Here is a 26,764-nt window from a genome sequence, read left to right as displayed (position 1 = left end):
GCTACAGCAGCATCAACATTTACCTTTCTTTGTGGATGCCATGCTGTGTGAAGAGTGGATTGCCTAGCCTTTCCTTTGGGAGGACAAGTGTAGGCATTTCAAATGAGCTTCCACCCCAAGAGACGATGCAGTATGCAAAGAAGTGGGTGGATGTGCAGATGTAGCACTTACAGGAGTCCATGAGAAGCTGAATGCTGAGTTGGAGCACTTATTGTATGCTCCTTGCGCCGAGTATTTGGTGGAGGGGGAAGAAGTGAAGCTTCGCGTTCCATTCTTTGTGCATCTGCTGGAGCAATCTTCTCGCATTTACCCATGCCAAACCCTGGCAAGGCAAGCAAATGGGCTTCAACCCGCTTTGGACAGCCACCTCTTTCCATACCACAATATCGGCAACGAAATCTTGTTGCCCCACCTCTCTTGGAGTCATATTTATTAACAATGTCCACCTGCTGCCACCAATAGTCACTCTGGGTGAATTCCTTCTTATTCTCTCTCTCAAGATGTGGCTGCCTAGATGCCATGAATGATGAGAGTGACAAAGAAATGCGTGCAAGAATGTGGATGGAAAAGAAAAGGGCAAACACAAGAATGGGTACAATGTGCAGTGTGCGGCAAATTGCAAGAAAGGAAGAGGGAAAGCAACTTTTCTCTACAGAGGGAATGGAAGAAAGAAAGGAAAGAAATGGATTGCTAGTAACTACAGAAACTTCAAAGTTCAAAGAGAGAATCGACATTGGACAGGCTATGCACTGCTATGGAAAAATGAAGATTTCTTTTTGCTATTTTTTTATCTCCACACGTGAGCGCCAGGACTCGAAGTTGATTTGGGGCTTTTTTTAAAATCATTCGAAGACTAAAGTCCGTTCGAACTTCGAAGGGCGTTTTTTTAATATTAGGGCTTTTTTATCCTGGCGTCGCCTTCGATAAAGATTTAGGGCGTTTTTAAAAATCTTCGATCTGCCCGCCCGGTCCATTTTTGCTCACTTTTGTTGGGCGTTGGGGAGCGCATTGTCCAGGTGTTTTTTTTTTTGGCTTGCCTGCCACGTGGCTTGAGACCCCACGAAACGGCCCATTTATGGCTTGGGAAACGTTTCTGGTTGGAGAGAAACGTCGGAAACTCGCCGTTTTATGGCGGACGAAAACGTTTCATGGACTGAAATGTGTTTTTAGCCCCAGCACTGCAAGAAATGACGTTTCCTCTCTCAAAACTGGGTGTTTCCAGCGTTTCCCGTAACTATTCTCGAGGTGGGTCCACAAGATCTTCTGTATCGGTGTCCACCACCTCCTGAGTCCGGAAGAAACTGGTGATGGTTGGTTGGTGAGGGAGGGGGCGGGGTGGTTGGTGGGGCCGAAGCTCTCTGAAGAAAGTGTCCTTGTGTTTGCGGAGCTCAAGAAGGAAGAGGCCTAGGCAACGTTGGTTCGGGAAGTCAATGATCGTAGAGACCCATAGATCGCATAGTATACCGGGCAGCGGCATATGTAATGCTCCTTTGTCTCAACCTCTATGTGGCATAATCGGCAAATCCTCTCCTCTCTGGGTCTCTTTATGAGCTTCTCGGCTTTGAAGACGTGCTCAGTTCTACCTATCCCCACTCTGAGGTGGTGGGATGAAACTCGTCTCTGGCCAATTGCAATCCGCATGGTATGGGACATGTGAACACTCAGGTAGCCCGGTTGCTGGATGAATCCATCCTCAATGAGCATGAGGAAGTGATCTCTGTAGAAGTGCATCTTCGTTGGGAGCTCCGGAGGTGTGATCCATGTGCAATGGGTGTAGAGGTTGAGAAGGAACATGAAACATTAGAGGAGCATCAACCCCCAATAGATGGTAAACCACTGTCCAATATATCGAGCATGGGGTTAATGAGTATGGTCGAGAGGTCTCCCTTAGCTATGTCACGTGGAAAGGTAGCTTGATGGCGGTGGAGCATGTCCTGGATCTGGAGCTGATGAGTGGATCGCTGTCAACTTCTACAAAGGACCAAAGGGTCTATGAGACCAAAAGTGTTATAATGTGTCCATGAAGTGATTGAATCATGGAAAGACCCAACTAGAGCTGAATGAAAAAACAGCCATACAAGTGCCAATGGTACAATTGTTACATGCGCGGAAGCTCTGTGTCTTCTTTCAGCCCTAAGCACTTTTCATAGGAACACATAGATGCAGCCATGTAGAAGCAATGGAGAGAAGAGAGAGAAAAACGCAGAGTTTTCACCTAATCTACTATATCTTTATATTATCAATAGTGTATGTATGACTATACAAAACACGGTGGCTTGAAGCACAACTAAAAAGGAATCTTGACTATGCTAACCTATGACCAAATCCCAAGAGGGGATCTTGATGATCAAGACAATGTCATGCTATGCCTTATATAGGCTCATTCGATGCTGTGGAGTAGGCCGACCTGTTGTTGGCCAGTAGAGACGACAATAAATGCTGTTGGCCAGTAGAGAAGACAATAAATCTTTTAAATGCTGTCGATCCTCCACATGTGTGGACTGCCGTTGAGGTCGACTGTTGTCTAGTCCCTTGGACTTGCTCCTGTGCCGTCTTGAGCTTACAAAAGCCCTAATCAGTCTGATCAATCAACTGCCAAAGTGTCAAATCCCCACCGGATCTCCTCGTAGAACGCTCCTGGTTCGAGACTCCAAACCTGCAAACAAACAAACAACAAGAAGGGGGTGCAGGCCTGACTCACCTCCCTACCATGACAGCCGTGGGCAAGCCCCCAGTCTTGGCTGTCCCCACCGAGCCACGAGCTGAGCTAACTAGGTTGACGTACTGACCAATCTCCTCGCGACGTCCCATACCGCCATGAAGCTACCCTCATGGGCCTCGGCTGCGTAAAGCAGGTGCACGTCTGCACTAGATCCAGGCTCCAGACCATAGAGCTCTCACAAATCTTGCGAGAGACTATATGACTAATGACTAACCTTGGCCACCCTTTTATAGGCTCTTGGCCGGTCATTGGACGTCCACACTTGGGCGCCCGCCCGTCCATACTTGGGTGCCCGCCCGTTAGTCTTTCCCTAACTCAGCTCGCCAATCAGCCCGCCTAGCTCCAAGCTTCCCCAAACCTCGAAGCTAGTCTTACGTGTGCGTAGCACACGGTAGATACACACTGTGCACATGACATACTCCCCTTCCTCTAAGAGCTCACTAAAAAGCCAGGGTAATCTCTCTGAAGAGTAGTCAATGTCTCCCATGTAGCGTCCTCCTCAACACGATCCTTCCACTTGATCTTGTATTCCGTGATAAGTGTATTACGCAATCTTCTTTCCCGAAATCCAAGAATCTTTTTAGGTTCGTGCGGAACAACTGTCATGTCCTCGACATCTATGATTTCTTGAGGAGTAACTAACTGGTCTGTTCCACCCAGTACTTCCTTAAGTCTATTGACATGAAATACAGGATGAACTTTCACATGAGAAGGCAAATCCAATTATATGCAACTGAACCAATCCTTCGTGTAATACGAAATGGTCCACAGTATCTAGGGGATAATTTCGGAGATCGACCTGTCCGTAAAGTCTCGGAATCTTTCGGAACTCGCAAATACACCATTGTTCCTTCAGAGAACTCTCTGGGTGAACGATGTCTATTAGAAGAAAATCTGTCTCGGTCTTGAGCACTTCTAATAGATTGCTTCGCAACTTGTAACATTTCTTGCATATCTTGCAAAAAATTACGTGCTGCATCATGCTGAAGTCTTGATAATCCTACTGTAACAGGTGATCTAGGTTGAAAACCATACATAAGCATGAAAGGACTAAAACCTGTACTCGTATGCTTAGTACTGTTATATGCAAATTCTAACATAGGAAGATAATCCTTCCATGAACTCTGTCTTTTGGATACATATGCTCGAAGCATATCCTCCAAAATTTGATTCACTCTTTCAGTCTGGCCATCAGATTGAGGATGATTTGAGAAATTCAAATTCAAAGTTGTTTCCAACTTCTCAAAAACAAGTTTCCAAAAATCACTCGTAAACTTAGAGTCCCTATCACTGACTATGTCCTGCGGTAACCCGTACAATCTAAACAATTGCTCAATAAACTGTCGTGCTAACTGCGTAGCTGTAATAGTCTTCTGGGTTGGTAAAAATCTAGCCATTTTTGTCAAGCGATCTACCACAACCTAAATATAATCGTGGCCTTGATGTGTTCTTGGCAATCCGGTAATAAAATCCATGGAAATACTTTCCCATTTATTACGTGGGATTTGCAAAGGATGGAACAACCCAGTCTGTCTAAAGCGTTCAGCTTTATTTGCCTGACAAATTTGACACTTGAGAACATAATCTTTTACATACCCTTTCATCTTTGGCCAATAAAAAGTGTGTTTCACTAACGATAGCGTCCTGTGTACCCCAGGGTGTCCAGCAGAAGGGGCGTCGTGACACTCCTTAAGAATGGTGGACCTAATGTCCCGGATTTGTGGTACACAAATTTTGTCATTACGGAATAGTAAACCATTCCGAATCATTCACTGGCCTCCTGCAACCTGAATGGTAGACTGCTCAGTCATTGAGTCTTGGTCAATCAATGAGCTCCCGTCCTGGATCTTCTGCCAAAATGGACCAAAATAACTATCAGTCTTGCAAAGCCCTCTCAATGACTGAAATAAGTCAGTAGAAATCTCGGTGAACGACAAAGTATTCACCTCTCTGATTCGACTAAGCGCATCTGCAACACTATTCATGGACCCTTTCCGATAACGGATCTCAAAATCAAAATCTTGCATTAACTCAGCCCAACGAGCTTTCCTTCCTCTCAAATCATCCGCATCACACACATACTTGATTGATTGATGGTCAGTCAATACCACAAACTTGGAGCCATATAAATAATGTCTCCAAACCTTGAGAGCATAAATCACAGCATAATGTTTCTTCTCAAGGGTTGGCCAACGAGATTGAGTGTCGTCTAACTTTTTACTTTCAAAAGCAACCGGTCTACCATCTTGAAATAGAGCAGCCCCCGATGGAGAAGTCACTGGCATCAGTTTCAAGAACATAAGGCCGACTAGGAGCGGGTAATGCTAAGATAGGTGCTTCCTTGACTTTATCTTTCAAAAGTCTGAAGGCCATATCCAAATCGTTATTCCAAGTGATAGGTTGATTTGACTTACGTCCACGACCTTTCAATAAGTCGGTCATCGGTAGAGTGAGCTGAGAGTACTCCCGCACAGATTTCCGAAGAAAAATAACAAAACCGAGAAAAGAATGAAGTTGTTTCACTGTTTGCGGTATAGGCCAGTCCAGAACCTTCTGAACTCGGTCATAGTCAATGCCCAATCCATCTCTAGTGATCTTGTGTCCCAAGTAAATGATGTCTGTCACATAAAAAACTCACATTTACTTAACTTAGCATATAGTCGATTCTGTCTTAAAATAGATAAGACAATCGTGAGCTGTCTAACATGATTCTCAAGAGTACGACTATATATCAAAATATCATCCAGGAACACCACCACAAATTTCCCCAAATATTCACGAAAAAGATCGTTCATCATTTGTTGGAAAGTGGTTGGAGCATTGGTTAATCCAAAAGGTAATACGAGAAACTCATAATGGCCATACCTAGTCCGAAAGGCGGTTCTTTTGACATGCCTTTCATGAAAACGTATCTGGTGATAGCCAGTACGTAAATCTATCTTCGTGAAATATTTCGCTCCTGCTAACCGGTCAATCAGGTCATCTGATCTAGGGAGAGGATAACGGTTCTTAATTATCAGCTTGTTCAATCTCTTGTAATCTATACACATTCTCCAGGTATTGTCCTTATTTCTCCTAAGCAACACAGGTGCACCCCAAGGTGATTTACTTGGACGGATCTGGCCCATCCTCAAATAATCTTCGAGTTGTTTAGCCAACTCATCTTCCTCAGCTTGGCTCATCCTGTAAGGTGGAATACTGACAGGATGGGCACCAGGGATCAAATCAATACGATGATCTACTGCCCTTTCAGGTGGTAAACCCGATGGCAGTTCCTTATTAGGAAATACATCGTGAAACGAATCAAGTATCTTCTGTAATTCTTTGCTTTCAAACACACTTAATTCATTGACATCCATAGAAGGTATGAGAAATGAAGAAAGTGGAATCAATACACAATGGAAAGCGGTATACAAAGAAGAATCCATTATATTTCCAAAATCAACTGTATTTACAAGAGGTCCCTGAGAGGAATGTATACAATCACCTAAAATACTATACTGGGTGGTCCTATGCTGAAAAGAAAAAATATGACTAGACCAATCTATCTAAACTTGAAGAGTCTTAAACCACGCAATCCCTAATAACAAGTCTACATTTTCTAGGTGCATAACATAGCATTCCAGAGTATCTTTGTAGTCCTGAATCTGGATTGGAAGCATCTCCACCTGTCGATCCTTCTCGCAGGTAGGCGTACCTCATAGGTATGATCGCTGGGTCTCGTATCAAGACTCAATTTCTCCACAAGTTTGTAGTTAACAAAATTGTGTGAGCTGCCAGGGTCTAGAAGAATGTGAATTCTATGGCCATTCACTTCTCCATAAACTCGGAGAAGATCATGCAAGCCAAATACTTTAGAGTTGAACAGACAATCAGAACACGTACTAGGGCGAGAAAGTACAGTAACTGACGTACCTGTCAAAGACAACTGGTTAGCTGCCTTTGGCTTGGGTCCTGCGTTGGTCTTTGCACCCTTTTGCCTCGGGCACTCGTTACGCATGTGTCTTTTTTCTTCGCAGATGAAACAACATCCCTCTTTCTTGAGCTTTAAAGCCTTAAGGAGTCGTTTCTTCTTCGCTGGTGTCGAACTTGGATTCTTCGAAGGTTGGTCCGAAGACTTTCCTTCAGTCGTGTTAGCCATAGGTGCGGAGAACTTTCTTTTATACTTGTTCCCTTGCTCGGTAACGGGTTTAGACTTGGAAGAGACCATTGTATCATCATAGATACGAGCTGAATGAATGGCCTCGTCCAAAGTTTTGCATTTGTTATTTTTAACCTGTAAACGGTATGAGTCTGGTAAACCAGCTACGAAAAACCCCAAAAGAGTAGTGGGATCCATCTTTGTAGCTTTCATTTGCAAGTCCCTAAACTTCTGGAGGTACACCTCATAAGTGAGGTGCTCCGAGGTCATGGTCAAAGTGGTAAACCGGGCAACAACATCATAATCATTCTCTTTCTTGAGGAATTCCTTCTTGAAGACGTCTTCAAATTGTGCCCAAGTTGTTGGCTTAGGATTGAGTTCCTTCCACCAAAGCAAAGCTTTGCCTGAGAGGAAACTTGCTGCTAACTGGATCTTTTTTCCATCATCATATGGATGAAACTGAAAATGGACCTGCCACTTATGTAGCCATGTGTCCACGATCTCCTTGGTACGCTGCTTTTGCTCGCCCCCGAACGGTTCCGGAGTAATGTTGGGGCCTAAAGCAAAGGCCAAGGTATCCATACCCGAAAGAGTAGAGAGGGTAGTGGTCAAGAGAGAGATGGAGTTTTGCAAGGCTTGCATCTGGGTGGCAATTTGTGCCTGACGTTCCGAAGAAGAAGCCTCGAGAGCAACTTTAAACTCTTGGAAATCTGATTTTGACACATAATTGTCAAAAAGATCGGCATCGGTATCTTCCGTAGCCGGCAAGCCTTCGCGTTCGACAAGGGGCTCCAACTCCGATTCTTGGGTCGACATCGTGAAGAGGGCAAGTGGAGAGAAAATTCGATCTTTGCACAATAAAAGTGCAAGTGAACTTGAGAGCTTGAGAGCTTGAAAACTTGAGAGAGGTGTGGCAAGAAGCCCACTTAAGGGGTTTATATAACTGTCCCCAAAAGCTACTTGAGCTTTTGCTTTTGTGTTTATATATATATATATATATATATATATATATATATGGATATATATATTCTGCTTTCTTAAAAAAAAACACCTTTAAACCTTAGAGGAGACCTTTAAACTTTAAAAAAAAAAGTTTAATCTAAAAAAAAATCAAAAACACCTCAAATCGGCGAAGGCTTTCTTGGATTTTTTTTTCTCTTCCCTCCTGGATTTAGTGCTGACGCCACCTTGCTGCCGTTGCCTATCGTGTTGCCGTTGCCTGCTTTTCTGCCTGCGCTTGAGTTCGTACAGGTGGCCTGTGCCTGGGCCTGTGCTAGCCTGCCTGTGTAGGCATGGCCTGGGCGCCTGCCTTCATAGGCCTGGGCGCCAGCCAGCATGGCTTGGTCGCCTGCCTGCGTAGGCATGGTCGCCTGCCTACGCTAGCTTGGCCTGCGCCCTCAGCTTAAACACTTGCACCTGCAGCACGCGACCAGCAGCACCCGGCCAGCATCCGACTGCGCATACTACAGTCGGCGTCCTCTCTCTCTCTCTCTCTCTCTCTCTCTCTCTCTCGCGTGTAACCAAAAGCAAACGTGCTTTTTTTTCTGTTTTCTCACACGACTCGTTCACTGCACAAGCATCTTCAGTCTTCTTCTTGCAAAGCAAATCAACCCTACTAGAGCACCTTCTCCATCACGGGTTCTTTGATGAAAAAGCACATACTATCTGGAAAAAAACAGCAGCATGCATAACAAAACAGCAAGCTTCTTGAACAATTACCTTTCTTCGACCTCATCTTCTCTACCTACCGACTTGCTCGTTCATGAGGCACGCTCTGATACCACTGTCAAATCCCCATCGGATCTCCTCGTAGAACGCTCCTGGTTCGAGACTCGAAACCTGCAAACAAACAAACAACAAGAAGGGGGTGCAGGCCTGGCTCACCTCCCTACCATGACAGCCGTGGGCAAGCCCACAGTCTTGGCTGTCCCCACCGAGCCACGAGCTGAGGTAACTAGGTTGACGTACCGACCAATCTCCTCCTCGCGACGTTCCATACCGCCACGAAGCTACCCTCGCGGGCCTCGAGATTGCTGCCGGCCGCCTCGGCTGCGTAAAGCAGGTGCACGTCTGCACTAGATCCAGGCTCCAGACCATAGAGCTCTCACAAATCTCGCGATACTCTATATGACTAATGACTAACCTTGGCCACCCTTTTATAGGCTCTTGGCCGGTCATCGGACGTCCACACTTGGGCGCCCGCCCGTCCATACTTGGGTGCCCGCCCGTTAGTCTTTCCCTAACTCAGCTCGCCAATCAGCGTGCCTAGCTCCAAGCTTCCCCAAACCTCGAAGCTAGTCTTGCGTGCGTGTAGCACACGGTAGATACACACTGTGCACATGACAAAGTCTAGGGGTAGTCCTATCCATGTGGCATGCACATGACCCCCCCCCCCCCCCTGCTAAACTTGATGATGGGCTTCCAACTTCTGACTTTGGATGATGGTCATCATCCCTTTGTCTCCTCATGGATTCCCATTGTCAAAAGCCATGTGGAAATCCACAAAGCAACAGTATATCTGACGCTCATGACCTGTTCCCTCTTGAATGATCCCCTATAGCGTGAAGATGTGATCCAGTGCGGAGTGACCCCTCCGGAAACCTGCTTGCCCTAGGGCTTTAAGTCTCTGCTCCTCGGTGATAGAATGTGCAGCGGAAGAAGGGAAAGTGGAAACACAAGAGAGAGAGTGAGAAAGAAAGAAAGAAAGAAAGTTATATTAACGTCCACGGGAGGCCGAATCCGACCTATGGGACAGATCAGGTACATCCATTTACATTCCACTCTGGGTATCGATGCCAAAGAGGCATAAAACTGAAAAAAAAATAACTCAAAATGAACTCTTAAGACTCTTAAGAGTTTAAATTACAATGGGTTCTATTGCATCTAGTTCGAAATTGATGTTCAAAATAAAAATAGCTATATTTCATCCATGGATGGATTTGCTCTTGAGGGGGGTGGGGTATGGAATTCTTTAATGATTGCTTGTCCTCCTCTGTATATTGCCCATTTGCCATTCTTTCTTGCTTCTTTAACTTTATTCAGCTCTGCCGATCTGTTCTTGAGTTGTAGCGGGGTGAGTTCATCAGCTATCCATACATGTAGTCCAACCTTCTTTTGCTATGGCCTTTTAAATAAAGCCTTCACATGCTAAACCGAAGCTGTTTAGCCTTTATTTTGGTGAACAGAGAAGTTATATTGTGCACAAAACATTGGAAAATAGGCTTATTCCCTTTTTCTTTTTTGGTGTGTTTGTGTGTGTGTGATAAATAGGCTTATTCCTTTCAGAGAGATTCAAAACAACTTCCCCCCCTGCCCCCCCCCCCCCCCTTAAAAAAAAAAAAACAAAGAAAAACTCAAAGGCGTACACTGTAGAAACCACCTTATGTTTGGTAAGGAAGGAAAACCATACTCTTGAAGGGGGTCAGGAAGAAATAGTCATTCATGTTCTTTAAGGCTTAAGAGCTTTTTGAATTTTGCATCTTTTTGAGAGCAATAGTCTTATTTTTTCTCCTCAAGATCATCTTAATCCCTGGTTAATATTGGCCTCAGTCCAGTTCGGGATGTAGCAGTTATATCGTGCACAGAAATTGGAAAATAAGCTTTTTTCTTTTTTCTTTTTTTTTTGGGGAAGGGGGGGGGGGCGGGGGGGCGATAGACTTATTCCTTTCATCGAGATTCAAAACAAGTTGAAAAAAAAAAACTCAAACGTATACACTGTAGAAGCCACCTTATATTTGGTACCAAAGGGAACCATATACTTGAAGGGGGTCAGGTAGAAACAAAGGCCTGGTACCCTCGTGAATTTTGCATCTTTTTGAGTGAGCAATTGTCTTATTTTCTCTCTTCAAGATATAGTTGACTTTCATACACAAAGCCAAGGCTCACTTCAACAAGTTTGTTTTCTTTCTTCAGCGATTGTGGAACTATAATACAGGAAAATTTCTGAAGATCTATACAGGACATGTAAACAGGAAGTACTGCATGTTCTCCACTTTTTCAGTTACGAATGGGAAGTACATTGTCAGTGGTTCAGAGGATTGCTGTATATATCTTTGGGATTTACAATCAAAAAACATTGTGCAGAAGCTAGTGGGTCACACAGATGCAGTGTTATCTGTGTCCTGCCATCCAACCGAAAACAAGATAGCGTCGGGTGCACTCGAAAATGACAAAACTGTCAAGATCTGGGCTCAAGAATAGATGTAAGATAGAGTGGATGGTTTTTGTGGACTTGTCCTTATGATGATAGTAGGATTCCAACTTGGTTGTGTTTCGTCCCATGTACTGCTGAATGACTCATTGACCCTTGTGTAACCTGGTTCCTTGCTAATATATAAAACCATATTCTCTTAAAAAAGAAAATAGAATTCTAACGAGGTTGGAATATAATGCTTTGGGGATGTAGAGATAACAATGTCCTCATCTCTGCTCTTGGTGTGAGTGCTATATGGGTATTGAAGGTAGACGTCCAACCTAACATCTTGGAGATTTAAGGCTGAGAGTATGAATGAAGATATGATAAAGGGTGCATTGTGTCCTCACTCATGTAGAATTTGAAAGGATCCCTGTCTACAGCTCTTTTCATGGCTAAATAGGTTGGCAGGTTGGTTACCTGCAAACAACTCAAGTTCCATGAATGTGAAGTGTATTCTTGTTTCGTGATGCCACTTGCAAATATGTATTCTTGTTTCCTAGTCTGCCCCTTCTTTCTTGCAATGTAGTTCTTCTATTTTGAATATTTTTATTGCTCATGATCAATTGAAGTAACTCAGATTGATTCTGAAGATGTATCTTTTACTTGGAAATTTAATAAACCCCATTTCTATGTTGGTTATGGTTTCAGTACTCTCTCTCTCTCTCTCTCTCTCTCTCTCTCAATGATTTTGAGTTTTCTGTTAGCTATATGAAAACATGCTCCGACCAAGTGCTTTGTAGCTAGTGATTATACAAAATCATGGTGGGTACAATACTAGATCCAGCTTCATTGCTAATGTTAATGATAAGGACAACTTAACATGAACACAACACATCAAGTCATATTGCTATTCATATCCCATCACAATTGGGCTTCCATGTGTAATGCTTTATACCACACTACACCAACCACCTTGACCACTCATAAAGTGCCTAAGGACTTTTTGACCCATTCTACATCCTTTTGCACCATATTTTGTCAAAATGAACCATATAACAACTCAACCATACAAAGGACTTTGCTCCAACATTTCAGTCAATGGTAATAATCAAGCTTTCTCTCTTTTTTTGAAAACAAAAAAACTTAACATTCTTAGAAATTTATTGCTAAACCAAGTACATGGTGTAGATGATATTTTAAATTAGACGTATTCACAAAGCCAATTTCTTATGGAATGTCCTTCAAGCATTCACTCTCTTACTGACTTTCCACTTGCTAATGAGATCCCCTTACCATCCATGCATGCTAGGGTTTTTGTTCCAAGCTCATAACTCACCCTAGGGCCTTTGGCTACCAAGTCAAATATGATACTATTGCACACAAATCGACATTGGGCACAGCCATAGATCACGCAAAATTTGGTTGACTTCCCATAGGTCAACTTGTCTAGTTACACCAAAGGCTACAATAATTTCAATAGAGGAAAATGTTGACTGATGTAGCCCATTGATGGAGCGATGTGAATGAAGTCCATAAATGCAAGAATTTTTCATGTCAGTAATAGAGGTTGGACAATTTTTAAGTTTAGTTGGCCTAGTGTGAAAACTAGTCACTTGTATTTAAGTTATTTTTGACAATAACCAAGGGAAAATCCTTCACTTTCTTCTGTCTTCTTGCTTGCTTGTATGCTTTTGAATTCATGCTTGCCAGATGGATGCATGTTTGAATAGGTTTGATTGTAGGCTTGTGTCTCCGATTAGCTTCTTCTTTTTGTGCTTTTTGTGAGAGAACCAACACGAAGGATTATCTCTTCTTGCCTCCATTTAGGCATTGAGAGCTCTCCCTTCACCCCTTTGGCAAGGGACATCCTGGTGTGATAATAGAGAGTACGCACCCACATGGGAAGTTACATTTGCGGCTCAAGGAAAAACCCAACGACACATTCTTCGGCAAGGCTAAGGTAAGCCTTGACTTGCTTGAACATATTTGGTACCATTGTCGGGGAATAGCTTAGGACTTAGCCCCATTTTTTTGTCCATTCCAAGCTATTAGGATCACCCATTATTGTGCCGGTGTTGATTAGGAGGTCTTACTCCGAAAAACATACGATTTTGGAGCATTGAATGCATTCGTTTGTTGCTTTTGATTTTGATTTGAAGTTGATTTTGCATTAGGACAATCTATGTTCATCTATAGATAGGGTAAAAACCTATTTTTTTGGTGATTTGCATGAAATTGGAACCTAAGAGGGTTAGTTTTCATTGCTTTGATCCAACAATTAGTTTAGCAATTGTGATTAGGGGTGGAATCTACTTTAAAAACATGAGCATTGAGCTCCATTAGGTTGAATTAGAGCGAAATTATCAAATTTTGCTTATGTATTTCATGTTTTTTCATAACTTGGTCATGCATTATTGAATTGGTAGAGTAGAAGCATGCTAAACTATTAAAAACAATAAAAAAACACTTAATTAGTTACATCAATACTATTAAATAGGATTAGGATCATTAATCAAATTTCATTAAGTTTAAGATCTCTCAAAAACCACAAAAAACTAGGTCAACCTACCTCTCGGGTAGGGGACCTGAGCCCATAGATGGGAATCTGGACACGTGAGCCATGAGACTAGAACGTGCATGTGAACCGTGAGCTTGGACATGTGTGGTGTAAATTGTTAGCCTAGACACAAGCCGTGAGCTTGGATACGTGAACCTGCATACCTCATATAATATGGACCAATAATTGCACCTACAAAGACATGTATGAACATACCTATCCATACCTCATATAATATGGACCAATAATTGCACCTATAAAGACATGTATGAACATACCTATCCATCTCCTTGGGAAGATTTTCTTGTCATACAATATGTACCAGCTACAATTTCCAAGGAAAATTCTTATCCTTTATAATTATTAGGGAATTAGGTACACTTATTATCCCAATAAGTGCACACCACCTTGTCATAGGTCCAATTCATAGATCTCTGTGTCCCAAATATGCCTATTTCATACAAGGGAAGTACGTGAGCCGACTAGTCCTATATATGTGAATCTATATATGTGAGCCAAGAGATGTGAACCTAGACATGTGAACATGCATACGTACATAAGCCTAGACACGTGAACCTATGACCTAAGCCTGGAGACACGAGTCTAGAGGCATAAACATGGACATGTGAGCCTAGAGACGCGAACCTACATAAGTGAGCTTGCAACAACAGACGTGAGCCCAGAGGTGTGAACCTAGACATGTGAGCCTAGTAAAAATAAAAAAAATTAGCTTTATTTAAAAGAAAAAACTAATATGAAACCATTCTCAGACCTGATCTTGAAACACCTAGTACCTTTGATGCAAACTCGTTGATGCAAACTCGTTGATGCAAACTCGATGCAAACTCTCGATTCGGACTAATTATTGAAAATGATGTATAGTCAATTGTAGCACGTTAAACCACATCTCCTTAAACCCCCCAAGCCTTCGATCCCAACAACGACCAACACCCAACAGAGTGCTCCCCAATTAAGAAGGCTAGACACCTTCGTATCCACCTTAAGCTAGAAGCTTTGGGAAGAAATAAACTAATGAAACACAGACATGGACCCCATGTGAGCATTCGTAGAATGTGTCCTCAGTTTGTAGTAGTGAGATTGGAGGAGGAAAAAATACATTGGAAACTGCATACCCCATCCCCATAGAGAAAGAGATCCTATACCTTGAAATCGAGGTCTCATGTAACCACTTTCTTATGTTCCACTGCCACATGAATACGCAGAAGACATGTGAAGGACTCATGTACTTAACTAGAACTCTAGTCCCCCCAACCAACACCAGCTAAAGTCTTAGTTAAGGATATGATCATGGATGAGCTAACATAAAATCTGCTCAACCATTTAGGCTAGTAGTGGTAGGATCAACCCCAAGGGAAACCTAATGGTCGACCCTAGCCAACACCTCAAGCAAGACACCCATATCTATTCCCCATGGGAGAGATATGGTTTGGTATGTAATCTGTCACGTCAAAATCATACAAGCACAGAGAGATATGGTTTGGTGCATAATCAGCCATTGCTGCTGAAATCATACAGTTACGGAGTGTCTAATGCTGAGGCCTAAACAACAACAAATTTGTGCTCATTGGCACCATGACACATCTCATTGTTGGTATTGGTAAACCTGGCACCCCAACCTATGCTCCCGATGCCAAAGCAACCACTAGCCCTACTGCCCATACTAAGTGCTTAACAGGCACAAGCCCTAAGGCCTACATATCAAAACCCCATAACGAGGTATGTATAGACCGCCACCAATGCAATATCGCGAGGTATGTATAGACCACCACCAATGCCATACCCACCTACGGGTTTACCACCCCAATCGGTTCCTCCTTACTGGTAAACCTGGCACCCCAACCTATGCTCCCGATGCCAAAGCAACCACTAGCCCTACTGCCCATACTAAGTGCTTAACAGGCACAAGCCCTAAGGCCTACATATCAAAACCCCATAACGAGGTATGTATAGACCGCCACCAATGCCATATCGCGAGGTATGTATAGACCACCACCAATGCCATACCCACCTACTACGGGTTTACCACCCCAATCGGTTCCTCCTGGAACCGCACCTGTAAAATAGTACTGGTGACTTTATTGGCGGACTATGAGCTTAAGAAACATCTTTATGCATTAAGATTAATCTATGCATAGACCTTAATCTATACATTGAGCTCTATGCATAGAGCTTAATCTATGCGTAAAGCTTATGCATAGAGCTTAATCTTAAGTATTAAGCTTAATCTTATTGCATTAATCTTATACATTAAACTTAATGCATTAAGATTAATGCATAAAGCTTTATGCATGCATTGAGCTCTATGCATAAGATTAAGATTAAGACTTAATCTTAAACATTAAGCTTAATCTTAATGCATTAACCTTAATGTATAAATCTCTATGCATAAGCTTAATGCATAGAGCTTAATCTATGTATAGAGCTTAATGCATAGATTTAATCTCTATGCATAGAGCTTAATGTATAAATTAATCTATATGCGTAGAGCTTAATGTATAAATTAATCTCTATGCATAAAGCTTAATGTATAAATTAATCTATATGCATAAAGCTTAATGTATAGATTTAATCTCTAGGCATAAAGCTTAATGTATAAATTAATCTATATGCATAGAGCTTAATCTATGCATTGAGCTTAATGCATAGATTAAGCTCTATGCATAGAGATTAATCTATGCATAGAGCTTAATCTCTATGCATTAAGCTCTATGCATAGAGCTTAATTTATGCATTAATCTTAAGTTAAGCTAATCCTAAACCTCAGCACCCAAGGGTGCAATAATAGGTAGATGAAAAGCATAAATGCTTACCTCTTTTTGGTGAAATTGAAGGAGAAGATTAGTCTAGGACCTACAAAACAAAGATTAAACAAAGTCATTAGTAATACAAAACCCTAAAAGCTTAATGCATAGATACAAACCCTAAATAATACAAGCAAAAGAAAGCTTACCTCTATATTGTCTAGCTAAAAGTGATGAGTGCTAGAGTTATTCACTTGAGGGGAGGTGTTGAAATATGCAAGTGAATGGGTGTGTGCCGAAACAAGCCCTTAGCAAGAGTTTGTAATTGAGTGGGTAGCAATGAAAAGGTGAGAGGTATCTACTACTGATGAGAGAATCAAGGGTAGCATGAGTGATTTTAGGGGTGTGGAAAGATTCTACGAAAAGGTGCCCCCAGATGTAGGGGAGGTGGCACAAATCAAGGAGAAATCAGTGGGATTAGTTGGCATCTTGTGTATGTACAACCTATAAATTGAGGCATTGGCCTAATGAGAAATTGCTAGTTTTTGAGTACCCATGCCAACATTATTTTATTAGATTAATTGCTCACTAATCTTATCTTAATCAAATGCTAATTATGTTGATTCTTGCATTTGATCCACCTTAGCTCATCATCTTGCTTGCATTTTATCAGAAGAAAGGAATCTTCTCAGCATCTTTCCTTTCCCATGTCCAACCCCCATCATGCTATATATAATCGGAAATCTCTGAGAGTGTAGGTTCTGAAAATGAAAACTCCGGCAAATTTGGAGCTGATTTGCTAAAAATTTTCCATGCCCCCAAATTTTAAAGGAATATTCTCATGTGAAATCCGGCCAAGCATGTGGAGATCCTGTACAACCCATTCCACACATGTATGGACCATCCAAGGCCATGATCTATAACATCATGCATGGCCATCATGTGGATAATGCATGTATGTCCAGGATGCACATGATAGCATGTATGTCCATGATGCGTCTATGTCCATGTCACATGCTTACATGGACATGTCACATGACATGGACATGTCAAGTGCCACATCATTAGGATAGTCCACATAAACAAAACCCATGGAGCCAAAGCTCACCCAAAAAAAGCTTGCCAAAAAAATTCCCCTCTAGCAAGGACCTTATCTTGAACTTTTATGGTTGGTTCCATCCAACTTCCTATTGATGGTTGGTTCCATCCAACTTCCTATTGATGGTGGTGGTCAAGTCCTTGTGGGCTACTCTAGGTTGTCTTATTTCTCTAAATATTCTCTAAGTATTATGAACTTCTATAGTTGGTTCTATCCAACTTCCTATCGATGACAAATGATGGTGGTCAAGTCCTTGTGGGCTATTGTAGGTTGTGTCATTTCTCGAAATCTTCTCTCAAAGAACCTTTTTTCCTTAAGCTTGTCTAGATCTTGATACCATGTAAGAAAATACACTAACCAAACCTTAATCATAAGATAAAGTACATAAAGCAAGAGATATCATTCGGGTAGTCCACATAAACAAAACCCATGGAACCAAAGCTCATCCAAAAAAGCTCGCCAAAAAAATTCCCCTCTAGAAAGGACCTTATCTTAAACTTCTATGGTTGATCTTCTCTAAATATTATCTTGAACTTCTATAGTTGGTTCTATCCAACTTCCTATCGATGAACGGTGGTGGTCAAGTTCTTGTGGGCTATTGTAGGTTGTGTCATTTCTCTAAATCTTCTCTCAAAGAACCTTTTTTCCTTAAGCTTGTCTAGATCTTGATACCATGAAAGAAAATACACTAACCGAACCTTAATCATAAGATAAAGTACATAAAGCAAGAGATATGGAGAATAAAATTGAATTACTATTGCAAGCCAAAGTTATAACTTGATGGTGTTATACTCCAATGATAACATTTTAGGTAGACTTAGGATACAGGATGTCTTATACATATAAGGATGCACTACAAAAATGAAGGTAGATCTAAACTGAATGACCTCGATATGAAATGAGGACGGTTAGTTGTATCATAGGTCGATCAATGTTGGACGGTTAGTTGTATCATAGATCTAAACTGAATGACCTCGATATGAAATGAGGACGGTTAGTTGTATCATAGGTCGGTCAATGTTGGCCACCTTATGACATGATTGGTCAAAATGCGCTGAACCAATTACATCCCGATTGTTGGAACCTTATTAGACTATAATGGAGACCTACAGTCTCAATGTAGTTTTCGGACTCATTTGAGGTTGTATGGGCACCTAATTTGGGTGCCCAAATGAGCTCCATAATCCAAGGACAAGGTGAAGATCTCCTTCTATCCAAAAGCATGACCAATTAGCCTATACTAACATACATCCTACTTGGCATGGTACGCCAATGTATTCTTTAGACTCATTTGAGGTTGTATGGGCACTCAATTTGGGTGTCCAAATGAGCTCTATAATACAAGAACAAGGTGAAGATATCCTTCTACCCAAGAACAAGGTGAAGATATCCTTCTACCCAAGAGTACAACCAATTAGCCTGCACTAACACATGCATCCTACTTGGCATGGTGGTGCGCCAAGTCTACATAAGTTGTCTCTCCTAACCATCATCTAGCCACACATGGCTAATAATATCCGATGTCTAAATTGGGTGCTCTCACAATGGCTACTTCTCATACAAGGGGCCTTACAAAATAGAGCAACCCGTCCACCTGACAGTGATGATGGTGGAGCATTGATTTTCAATAAAGTTTTAGTCAGAGGAGGCATGATATAGTGTGTATTGCATTTTTCAGTTATTGCAAATATATTTATTTTCTTTTAATGGAAAGCAACATAGAGGCTTTTTTGAGAATAACTCAACCACAATGATCCACATCATTGTTTCATCTATTAGCAGTATTTATCGCCATTGGAAAATCATTACATTTGTGATGATTTGTATATCTACATTGGCATTGCATTAATACACGGGCTAGGTAGAGTCACTTGTGATTAAGCATGTCACCAAAGAAGAAATGGCCCCTTTTCTACAAACGGGATGGGTAGTCTCAATCGTGAATAAGTTGAGAGATAATTCAAATGCTAGGATCAATTTTTACATACGCTAGTGTTTCTCGGAATGTGTTAAGTATATTGACGGGTAGCTACATATAAAATATAATGATAAGACGCAAAAATTGCACATTAAGGGGATGTAGCTCAGATGGTAGAGCGCTCGCTTAGCATGCGAGAGGTACGGGGATCGATGCCCCGCATCTCCAAGGGAGTAGGGGTTATCCTAGTGAGAGACGTTTTTTTATTCCTCACGTACTACGCAAGCACGTCCAAACATTTACTACGCAAAGTAAGTTACGGCAAGTTTTTCTTCTTGACTAGCATTCACAATATCTCCTAGTGATACTCTCTAGATGATCCATTTTCGTGGTCAATGTTGAGGTTATCAAACGTGCTATGAGGATGTACATAGTACCAAAATTTACAAGCAACAAAGTAGGATGCACTATTGAAATGTGGGTGCTTCAACATTATTATTATTTTGGTTTGTTGATGATGAAAAAGCAAGGGTTATATAGCATTAAGATACACTACCAAAAAAGGGAGGGTTGGTTCTTGTTAGTGAGGATGTAGAGAAGTGATTGCTCTTACCAAAGAAATAGTCTAGATAGTGAGGATTACGAGAAATGATTGCCTTTCCAAAATAAATCAAAGCACTCCAAGCTAGTGTGGCACTAGTTCAAGTCTATATAAACACATCACAGACTTTAGTTTTTGGTTGTGAGCATTCATGCTGGAAATATGGAGGTCATATCCCTTAAATGAATCAAAGTTTAAGGTTTTTCGAATAAAAATTATTTCTACTATTTCCTTGTCATAGTAATGCAAAGTTGCATTTTTTTTGAAATGTGATTCTTTTAATTCCTTAGAGTCCAAATTTCTTAATTTGTTGTTATATGCCAAACATAACACTTATTTCTATCATCCATTTTGCATTATTACCTAAAGTTCAACTCCCACAAGTTAATATATGCATGCAAAATGGTTCCACATTTACCTTAATTTATCTAATAAAATTATATTGTCTATTAGATTGTGTATTTTTCACATGTCTACTTTACAAATCTTCATTCATTCCTTTTTTCTAAAGGTCCAAGGAGAAGGACCACCATCTACATATGTTAACTTATATTAGTTGCTACCATAAGTAAGCATAAAATACAGATTGGATGATGTACTCATTCTCTCCATGATGAGAAAACTAGAGTTAAGATCATTAAATTAGTTTTAGCTATAAACATCAAGTGGCTTTAATTTTTGGAGTACATACCCTAGGTCTTTTTCAATTTAAAAGTCTTTTTAAAAAAGAATGCTTGGATGCCTTACATTGTTTGGATGATTGTGTATAAATTTAAGTATTATACACATCATGGACATAAATACACATTAACTTACCATACACATCATGGACACGATGGTGTTTGGATTATGGTGTATAAATTTAATTACCATACACATCATGAAAATAAATACACATCAACTTACCATACACATCATGGACATTAATACAAAATTAACTTACCACACATTATGGGAGACACTAAAGATATCATGAACATACAATTATGAGCATATCATTTTGGCAGACCATATACATAATTGATACAGCAAACATGACAACCATGGCAAGCTGGCTAGCATCTTGTATACATCCTTGAGATATCTTTACCACATGATCCTGCTAGTGTTCCTCTTCCTCTATAATAACCAAATATGGCATCCATAGCAAGTAAGCTAGCATTTTGCATACATGTTAACCAAGGTATTACTAACACCAAGGTCTCTTTCCACATATTGATATAGCTGTATAACATCAAGGTATGATATTTCTCATCTTATGTTTCTACTCCTCATTTGCTCCAATTTCTCCTCCTTTGTTATTACTATTGTTAGTGCTATTGCTCCTCCTCCTCCTTCTATAACTGCTACTAGTTCTTGTTGCTATTGTTGGTGCTACTGCTCCTCCTCCTCCTTCTATAATTGCTACTAGTTCTTGTTGCTATTGTTAGTCTCTTCCTTCTATAACTGCTACTAGTTCTTGTTGCTATTGTTGGTGCTACTGCTCCTCCTCCTTCTACACTACTAGTTCTTGTCCTCCTATTCCTCCTTTGTTATTGCTTTCTCATAATAATCCCCCTTCTTAGCCCCTTACTTTTGGAAGGTCATGGCTTGGCCATCTACATATCACATGCATAGTGCTAAGGATAATGAGGTCATACATGAATAATAGAAGAATTGGGCCATTATCATCTCTCCTCCACCAATTTTTGTGGCTTGGAAGGGAATAGAGTGGTGGAGGTTAAGCGCGCAGTAGTGGCGTGAAATCTACTGGGATGGGATGGGTGACCTCCCAGGAAGTCCCCCCCCCCCAGTTTCCAATATGGTATCAAAAGCCAGGGAGGGCATGTTGGGATGTTGTTAGCGAAGCTGGTTGACTTGGCGATTCCTCTTGGTGGAGTTGAACGAAGGTTGAATGCGTGTACGACTAAGAATGTTGCATCGCAGGTGGGCATATGTTGGAATAGCCAGGTGACATATCTTTGAGAGCAGGGATACCTCTAAGCTAAGTGTCGTTAGAGCCTCTGGGTGCCCTACATCCTAGCAATTCAAGGAGGGTGTTAGAAGGTCATGGCCTACTGGCTGTCTATATAGGCCGTCTATATACCACATGCATAGTGCTAAGGATAACAAGGTCATAAATAAATAATAGAAGACTAATCATCCCTCCTCCACCAATTTTCGTGGCTTGGAAGGGAATATTGTGGTGGAGGTTAAGCGCACAGAGGGTGAACACTACTGGGATGGGTGACCTCTCGAGAAGTGTTCCCCAAATTCTAACACTTGTTAGTACCAAACCTTCTCCTACTCCTCGTTTTGGCGGTTGTTATTGTTGTTTCTCTTCCTCCTCTTCCTCCTACTCCTCCTTTGCACCATATGTGGGGTACATTCAATTATAAACTCCTTTGCTATTGGTTTTGGTGGTTGCTATTGTTGTTTCTCTTTCTCCTACTCCTCCTTTGCACCATATGTGGGGTACATTCAATAATAAACTCCTTTGCTATTGGTCATCCTACTTCGCTCCTTCTCCTTCTCCTTCTCCTCCTTCTCCTCCTCCTTCGCTCCATATGTGTCAACTAAGGTACTTTCAATAATAGGCTCCTTTTCTATTTCTCCTCCTCCTCTCTTACTTATGTATTTTTTCTCCTCACATGCTTTTGAACATCCTCCTCTTGCTACATTTGCAACTACAACCATTTTTTTGAAATAGTAGAACTTATATTAAGGATTTAGTAGACCAAATACAAAATAAAAATTCTATTACATAGGCCAGTGGTGGCTAGTAAATCTAACCCCCTACTGATATTGTCCAAAAAGATATGACGATAAAGGATCCCTAAAGCTCCTCATGTTTATGGTCTCCCAATAATTATCAAGTAGGTCCAGGACCTTTGAAGCCAATTATCAAGTAGGTTGAGGACTTTTTGAAGCCAATTCACATATATCTAGTCTCAAGACTCCCCCTATTGATTGTAAGTATATATTTACAATTATACTTTCCACAACTGCTAATTGTGTTACTGTTACGAAGCTCAAATTCTTTACACAACTGAGGGCAATTTCTCTTCAAATGGGAGGACTATTATGGGTATAAAATTTATTATATTTTTGATACTTAATATTTAAGAAAGAATATATGCTTGAGTAATATACATGCAAGAACCAAACCCTAAGACGAATGTGTGAGAAAATTATTTAAAGGTTGATACGTGCACAAGGAGCACTTTAGTTTGATTTATTTATTTAAAGGTTATACTACATGGTGCAAATGGTAGTGCGCCATGATCTTGGTGTATACATTTTATTTGCCCCTTTTGTGTATGGGCATGGACATTTAAATTGTATGTGCACATTAATAAAGTTTCCGATGGAAGGCACGTAGGTGTGAATAGGATAAGTGCCTTGCCAATTTTGTAAAAGGAAAGCCCAAACTTGCACGTGCACTCTATTATTGGATCAAGGGCTAAATTTTGAAATATGATTAAAATACCCATGTCTTGGAGAGAGCCTCACACATGGGAGATTAAACCCAATCTTGTATAGTATGGTTATGGTTTTTATATCTCTCTTTGTATATGTGTTTTAATTATTTTTCATTTGCTATGACAATTGGTAGTTAAAAGGTATTTGTTGAATTGAATTATATTAATTTTTACTCGGAGACAAGATCCGTTTCAATGGTATTAGAGCTTTGGCAAGTACAAAGGACATATCTTCAAGGTTTTAAATCATAAACATATTTTTGAACCAATCCCAAAAATTCAAGGTATGCCTTTTCCCTTGTTAAGCTTTGAATTGGTTTATTTCAAAAGAGTATGTAAATAGTTTAAAAGCCATTACGCCTCTACCATACCTCAATCGTGAGGTGTATAAGTCCTTTTCTAAGGATTTGTGTAAAAGAGAAGGAAGCTAAAAACCCTTGGGTAAATGATTTGAAGGGTTTATGTGATTTTTGTGGGCCATTGGTTGGAGAATTAGATCAAAGGCTTGGAATTCATGTCACCTTTTCTCCCAAAACCACATCTATAAAAGCAAAAACTCTCCTTCTTCATGAAAAATGATTTTTCCCAATTCTTTAACTCTGCCAAATCCAACCATACAGATGGAATCATCAAGAAAAGGAGGTTTGGTTCCATAGTCAGATTGCTAAGCCAATGATAGTGTCATATTTCTATCATGGAAAGTCTACGGTCAGATTGCTAAGCCAATGATAGTGTCATATTTCTATCATCAAGAAAAGGAGGTTTGGTTCCACGGTCAGATTGCTAAGCCAATGATAGTGTCATATTTCTATCATGGAAAGTCCAGGATTGCTCTCAAGTCAATTTTAAGAAAAAGGAAAAATCTTTTTTAATAGAGAATAATTGATTAATTGGGACTTAATCAAGTTTGGATTCCCAAATTGAAGGTTATTTCCTCAAGCAAAAGACAAAACAATTTTTTTGTCTCCTCTCCTCCATCAAATCGATTGGTGCATCTCTCTCTCTTGTTGTTTTGGCCATCGGTAGGTTGCACATATTTAGTATTATAAGTTATAAGCTTAAATCTTGTTGTTGCATGACGAATGAAGATCAATACAAGGATGCAACAAAAAAGACACTTAGGGCTCTTGAAAAGAGTTCCAAGTTGTAGATGAATGTGGGAGAGGGCTTGACAATAATCCCACATGGGAACTTTTGGGAGTTCTAGAATTTTTGTATAAAAGGTGGCCCATTTGAGAGCTAAAAAAACTCTTTGGTCATTTGGTTGAGAGGCTCATAGAGAGAGCTTGCTCCATAGCTCCTTCTCATGTGCTCTCCCAAAGCTCTCCATCTCCATTCATGCTTCAATCTTGTACTCTCTATTCTTTACATTTTCAATCTTGTACTCTCTATTCTTTACATTTTCAATGATATGAGGTTATGGTCTACACACTTGCTAATCTAGATTTCTTAATGATGTTTTGATGCTAAAATCTGATTTGTAGAGTGCATGTGATGAAGCTTGTGCATGAAATGATGTGTAGTTGAGGCTTGTGTGATAGATCTTTGCATGTTAGGTTCTTTGCATAAGTTACATTTTTGTGCTTAAGTGTAGCCTAATCTTGATGCTTTGATTATGTTAGATTGATTGCTTGAGTGTTGAAGAAGGATTGAGTAGGACTAGAAGTCATTAGTGTGTGGTTAACTCATCTTCTCCCATTCTGGATAGCCTCTATGCGCTAACCGGGTTGCATTCACGGATTGACAAAGTGTGTGGGTTGGAGTGTAGCCTCCGCTATGCTATGATGTCCCAAACAATGGCGCCGCTGCCGGGGAACGCACACCTAAGTTAGTGAAGGGTGTTAACCTTCTTACTAAGTGCTCCATTGATTGCAAAATCGTGGATTAGGGTAGATTAGAGTAGAGTTTGCAAGGGCATTGTGAGTGTGTGATCTCAAGGGCGCCTTGTGTGTTTTCGTTTTTTTTATTAGAAGCAAAAAAAAAAAAAATAACCCCATTGCGGTAGAGTAATCCCGCCATTAAGTAGGTTCAAGTGATTTCTGTTTTTGTATTTTCTGACGTAGAGGCTGTAGGAGGTGTGTCGTTGGAGGCGCAACAAAAAAAAATAAAAATAAATAAATATATATATATATCTATTTATTCATATTTATATACCTTGTAGCGGCCGGTGTATAGCGAGGAGGTAGAACATTGGAGGCGGCTTAAATATATATATATATATATATACACACACACACACATTGGAGAGGCTGTGGGCGACTAGTGCAGTGAAGGCGGCTTTTCTTTTAAAATATATATATATATAAATATATATTTCTTTATATACAGACGTGGCAGCACTGGTGGACGGCCTGGTGAAAGTGAAGGTTGGCGTTGCATCGAAGCGCTGGCGTGAAGCACTGGTCGAAGGAGTAGACGACGGCAGCTCTGAGGCAGAGAGGAAAGTGGGAAGCGAAGGAATCGAGTGCTGCACTGGGGGGCGCCTGCAGAGTGGGCGCAACCTGCAGACGGTGGCTGGAACGTGGAAGTGAGAAGAAGGAGCAGCTGGAAGCGGCGGGCAGCGTTGGCTGGCGTGAAGCGTTGGTAGAAGCTGCAGGACGACAGCTGGAAGTGGGAAGCGAAGGCTGCGGGTAGAAGCGCTGGCGTTAGCTGCATCAAGGCAGCTGGTAGAAGGAGTAGACGGCGTAGAAGGAGTAACGGTGGCTGGAAGAGCAACGGAGGCTGGAAGAGGAAGCGGTGAAGCGTGTGGAGGCAGTTGGAGGGCGCCTGAGTGAGCAGGAAAAGGCAGCTGGCAGTGGAGAGGCGGTGCATTGAAGAATCGGTGCGCCGGCGCAGAATCTGGGCAAGCGATGGAGCGTGGAGGATAAGGTAGGTGAAATTTTCAATTTTTTTATTTTTTTATTTTTATTAATTTTTCATGTTTTTTATATTTTTAAATAAAAAATAATAATAAAAAATATAAAATAATAATATTTTTTTTAAAAAAAAGAGAAAAAGAGATTTAAAAAGAAAAAAGAAGAAAAAAGAAAAAGAAAAAAAAAGAAAAAAATAATTAAATTTATTTTTTTTTAAAAAATAACAATTTTATTTTAATACCAAACCTTAGATTGGAAAGAGATTCGGGAACTCACGTGGAAAGGACAACCATTATTCATGGAAGTGTTCTCAACAAATACAGCCAAACCAGGAGAGACAGCCTTTCTTGGAGAAACTGTTGCTCCTCCCCTACGAGAGTTCACTAGAGAGGGACCTTCAACATCCAAGTGGACCACTGCTAGTAGCCCAACTCTAGCACCAAGATATCGTCCTACACCAAATGTGCGACCACCTGTCACACCACAACAACATCTTTCTCACTATAACAATCG

General features: G+C 40.9%; 1 protein-coding gene and 1 non-coding gene across 2 annotated transcripts in view; both read left to right on the top strand.

Moving 5' to 3' along the window:
- LOC147604024 (uncharacterized) overlaps positions 1-11,225 on the top strand; it is a 47,473-nt gene extending 36,248 nt beyond the window's left edge. The window contains exon 2 of the mRNA XM_086795085.1: positions 10,776-11,225. Coding sequence (XP_086651211.1) covers positions 10,776-11,063 — 288 coding nt within the window. The 3' untranslated portion in view covers positions 11,064-11,225. The remainder of the gene's footprint in view (positions 1-10,775) is intronic.
- Positions 11,226-19,489: 8,264 nt separating this feature from the next.
- On the top strand, positions 19,490-19,562 carry TRNAA-AGC (transfer RNA alanine (anticodon AGC)). Its single transcript has one exon. It is a non-coding gene; the product is annotated as a tRNA-Ala (tRNA).
- The last annotated feature ends 7,202 nt before the right edge of the window (positions 19,563-26,764 follow it).

The sequence above is a fragment of the Cibotium barometz genome, chromosome 62 (assembly GCF_041138505.1).
Source record: "Cibotium barometz isolate CiBa-2024 chromosome 62, ASM4113850v1, whole genome shotgun sequence".
Lineage (NCBI taxonomy): Eukaryota > Viridiplantae > Streptophyta > Polypodiopsida > Cyatheales > Cibotiaceae > Cibotium > Cibotium barometz.
The sequence above is the reverse complement of the archived record's forward strand: the minus strand, read 5'-3'. Positions and strand labels throughout refer to the sequence as shown.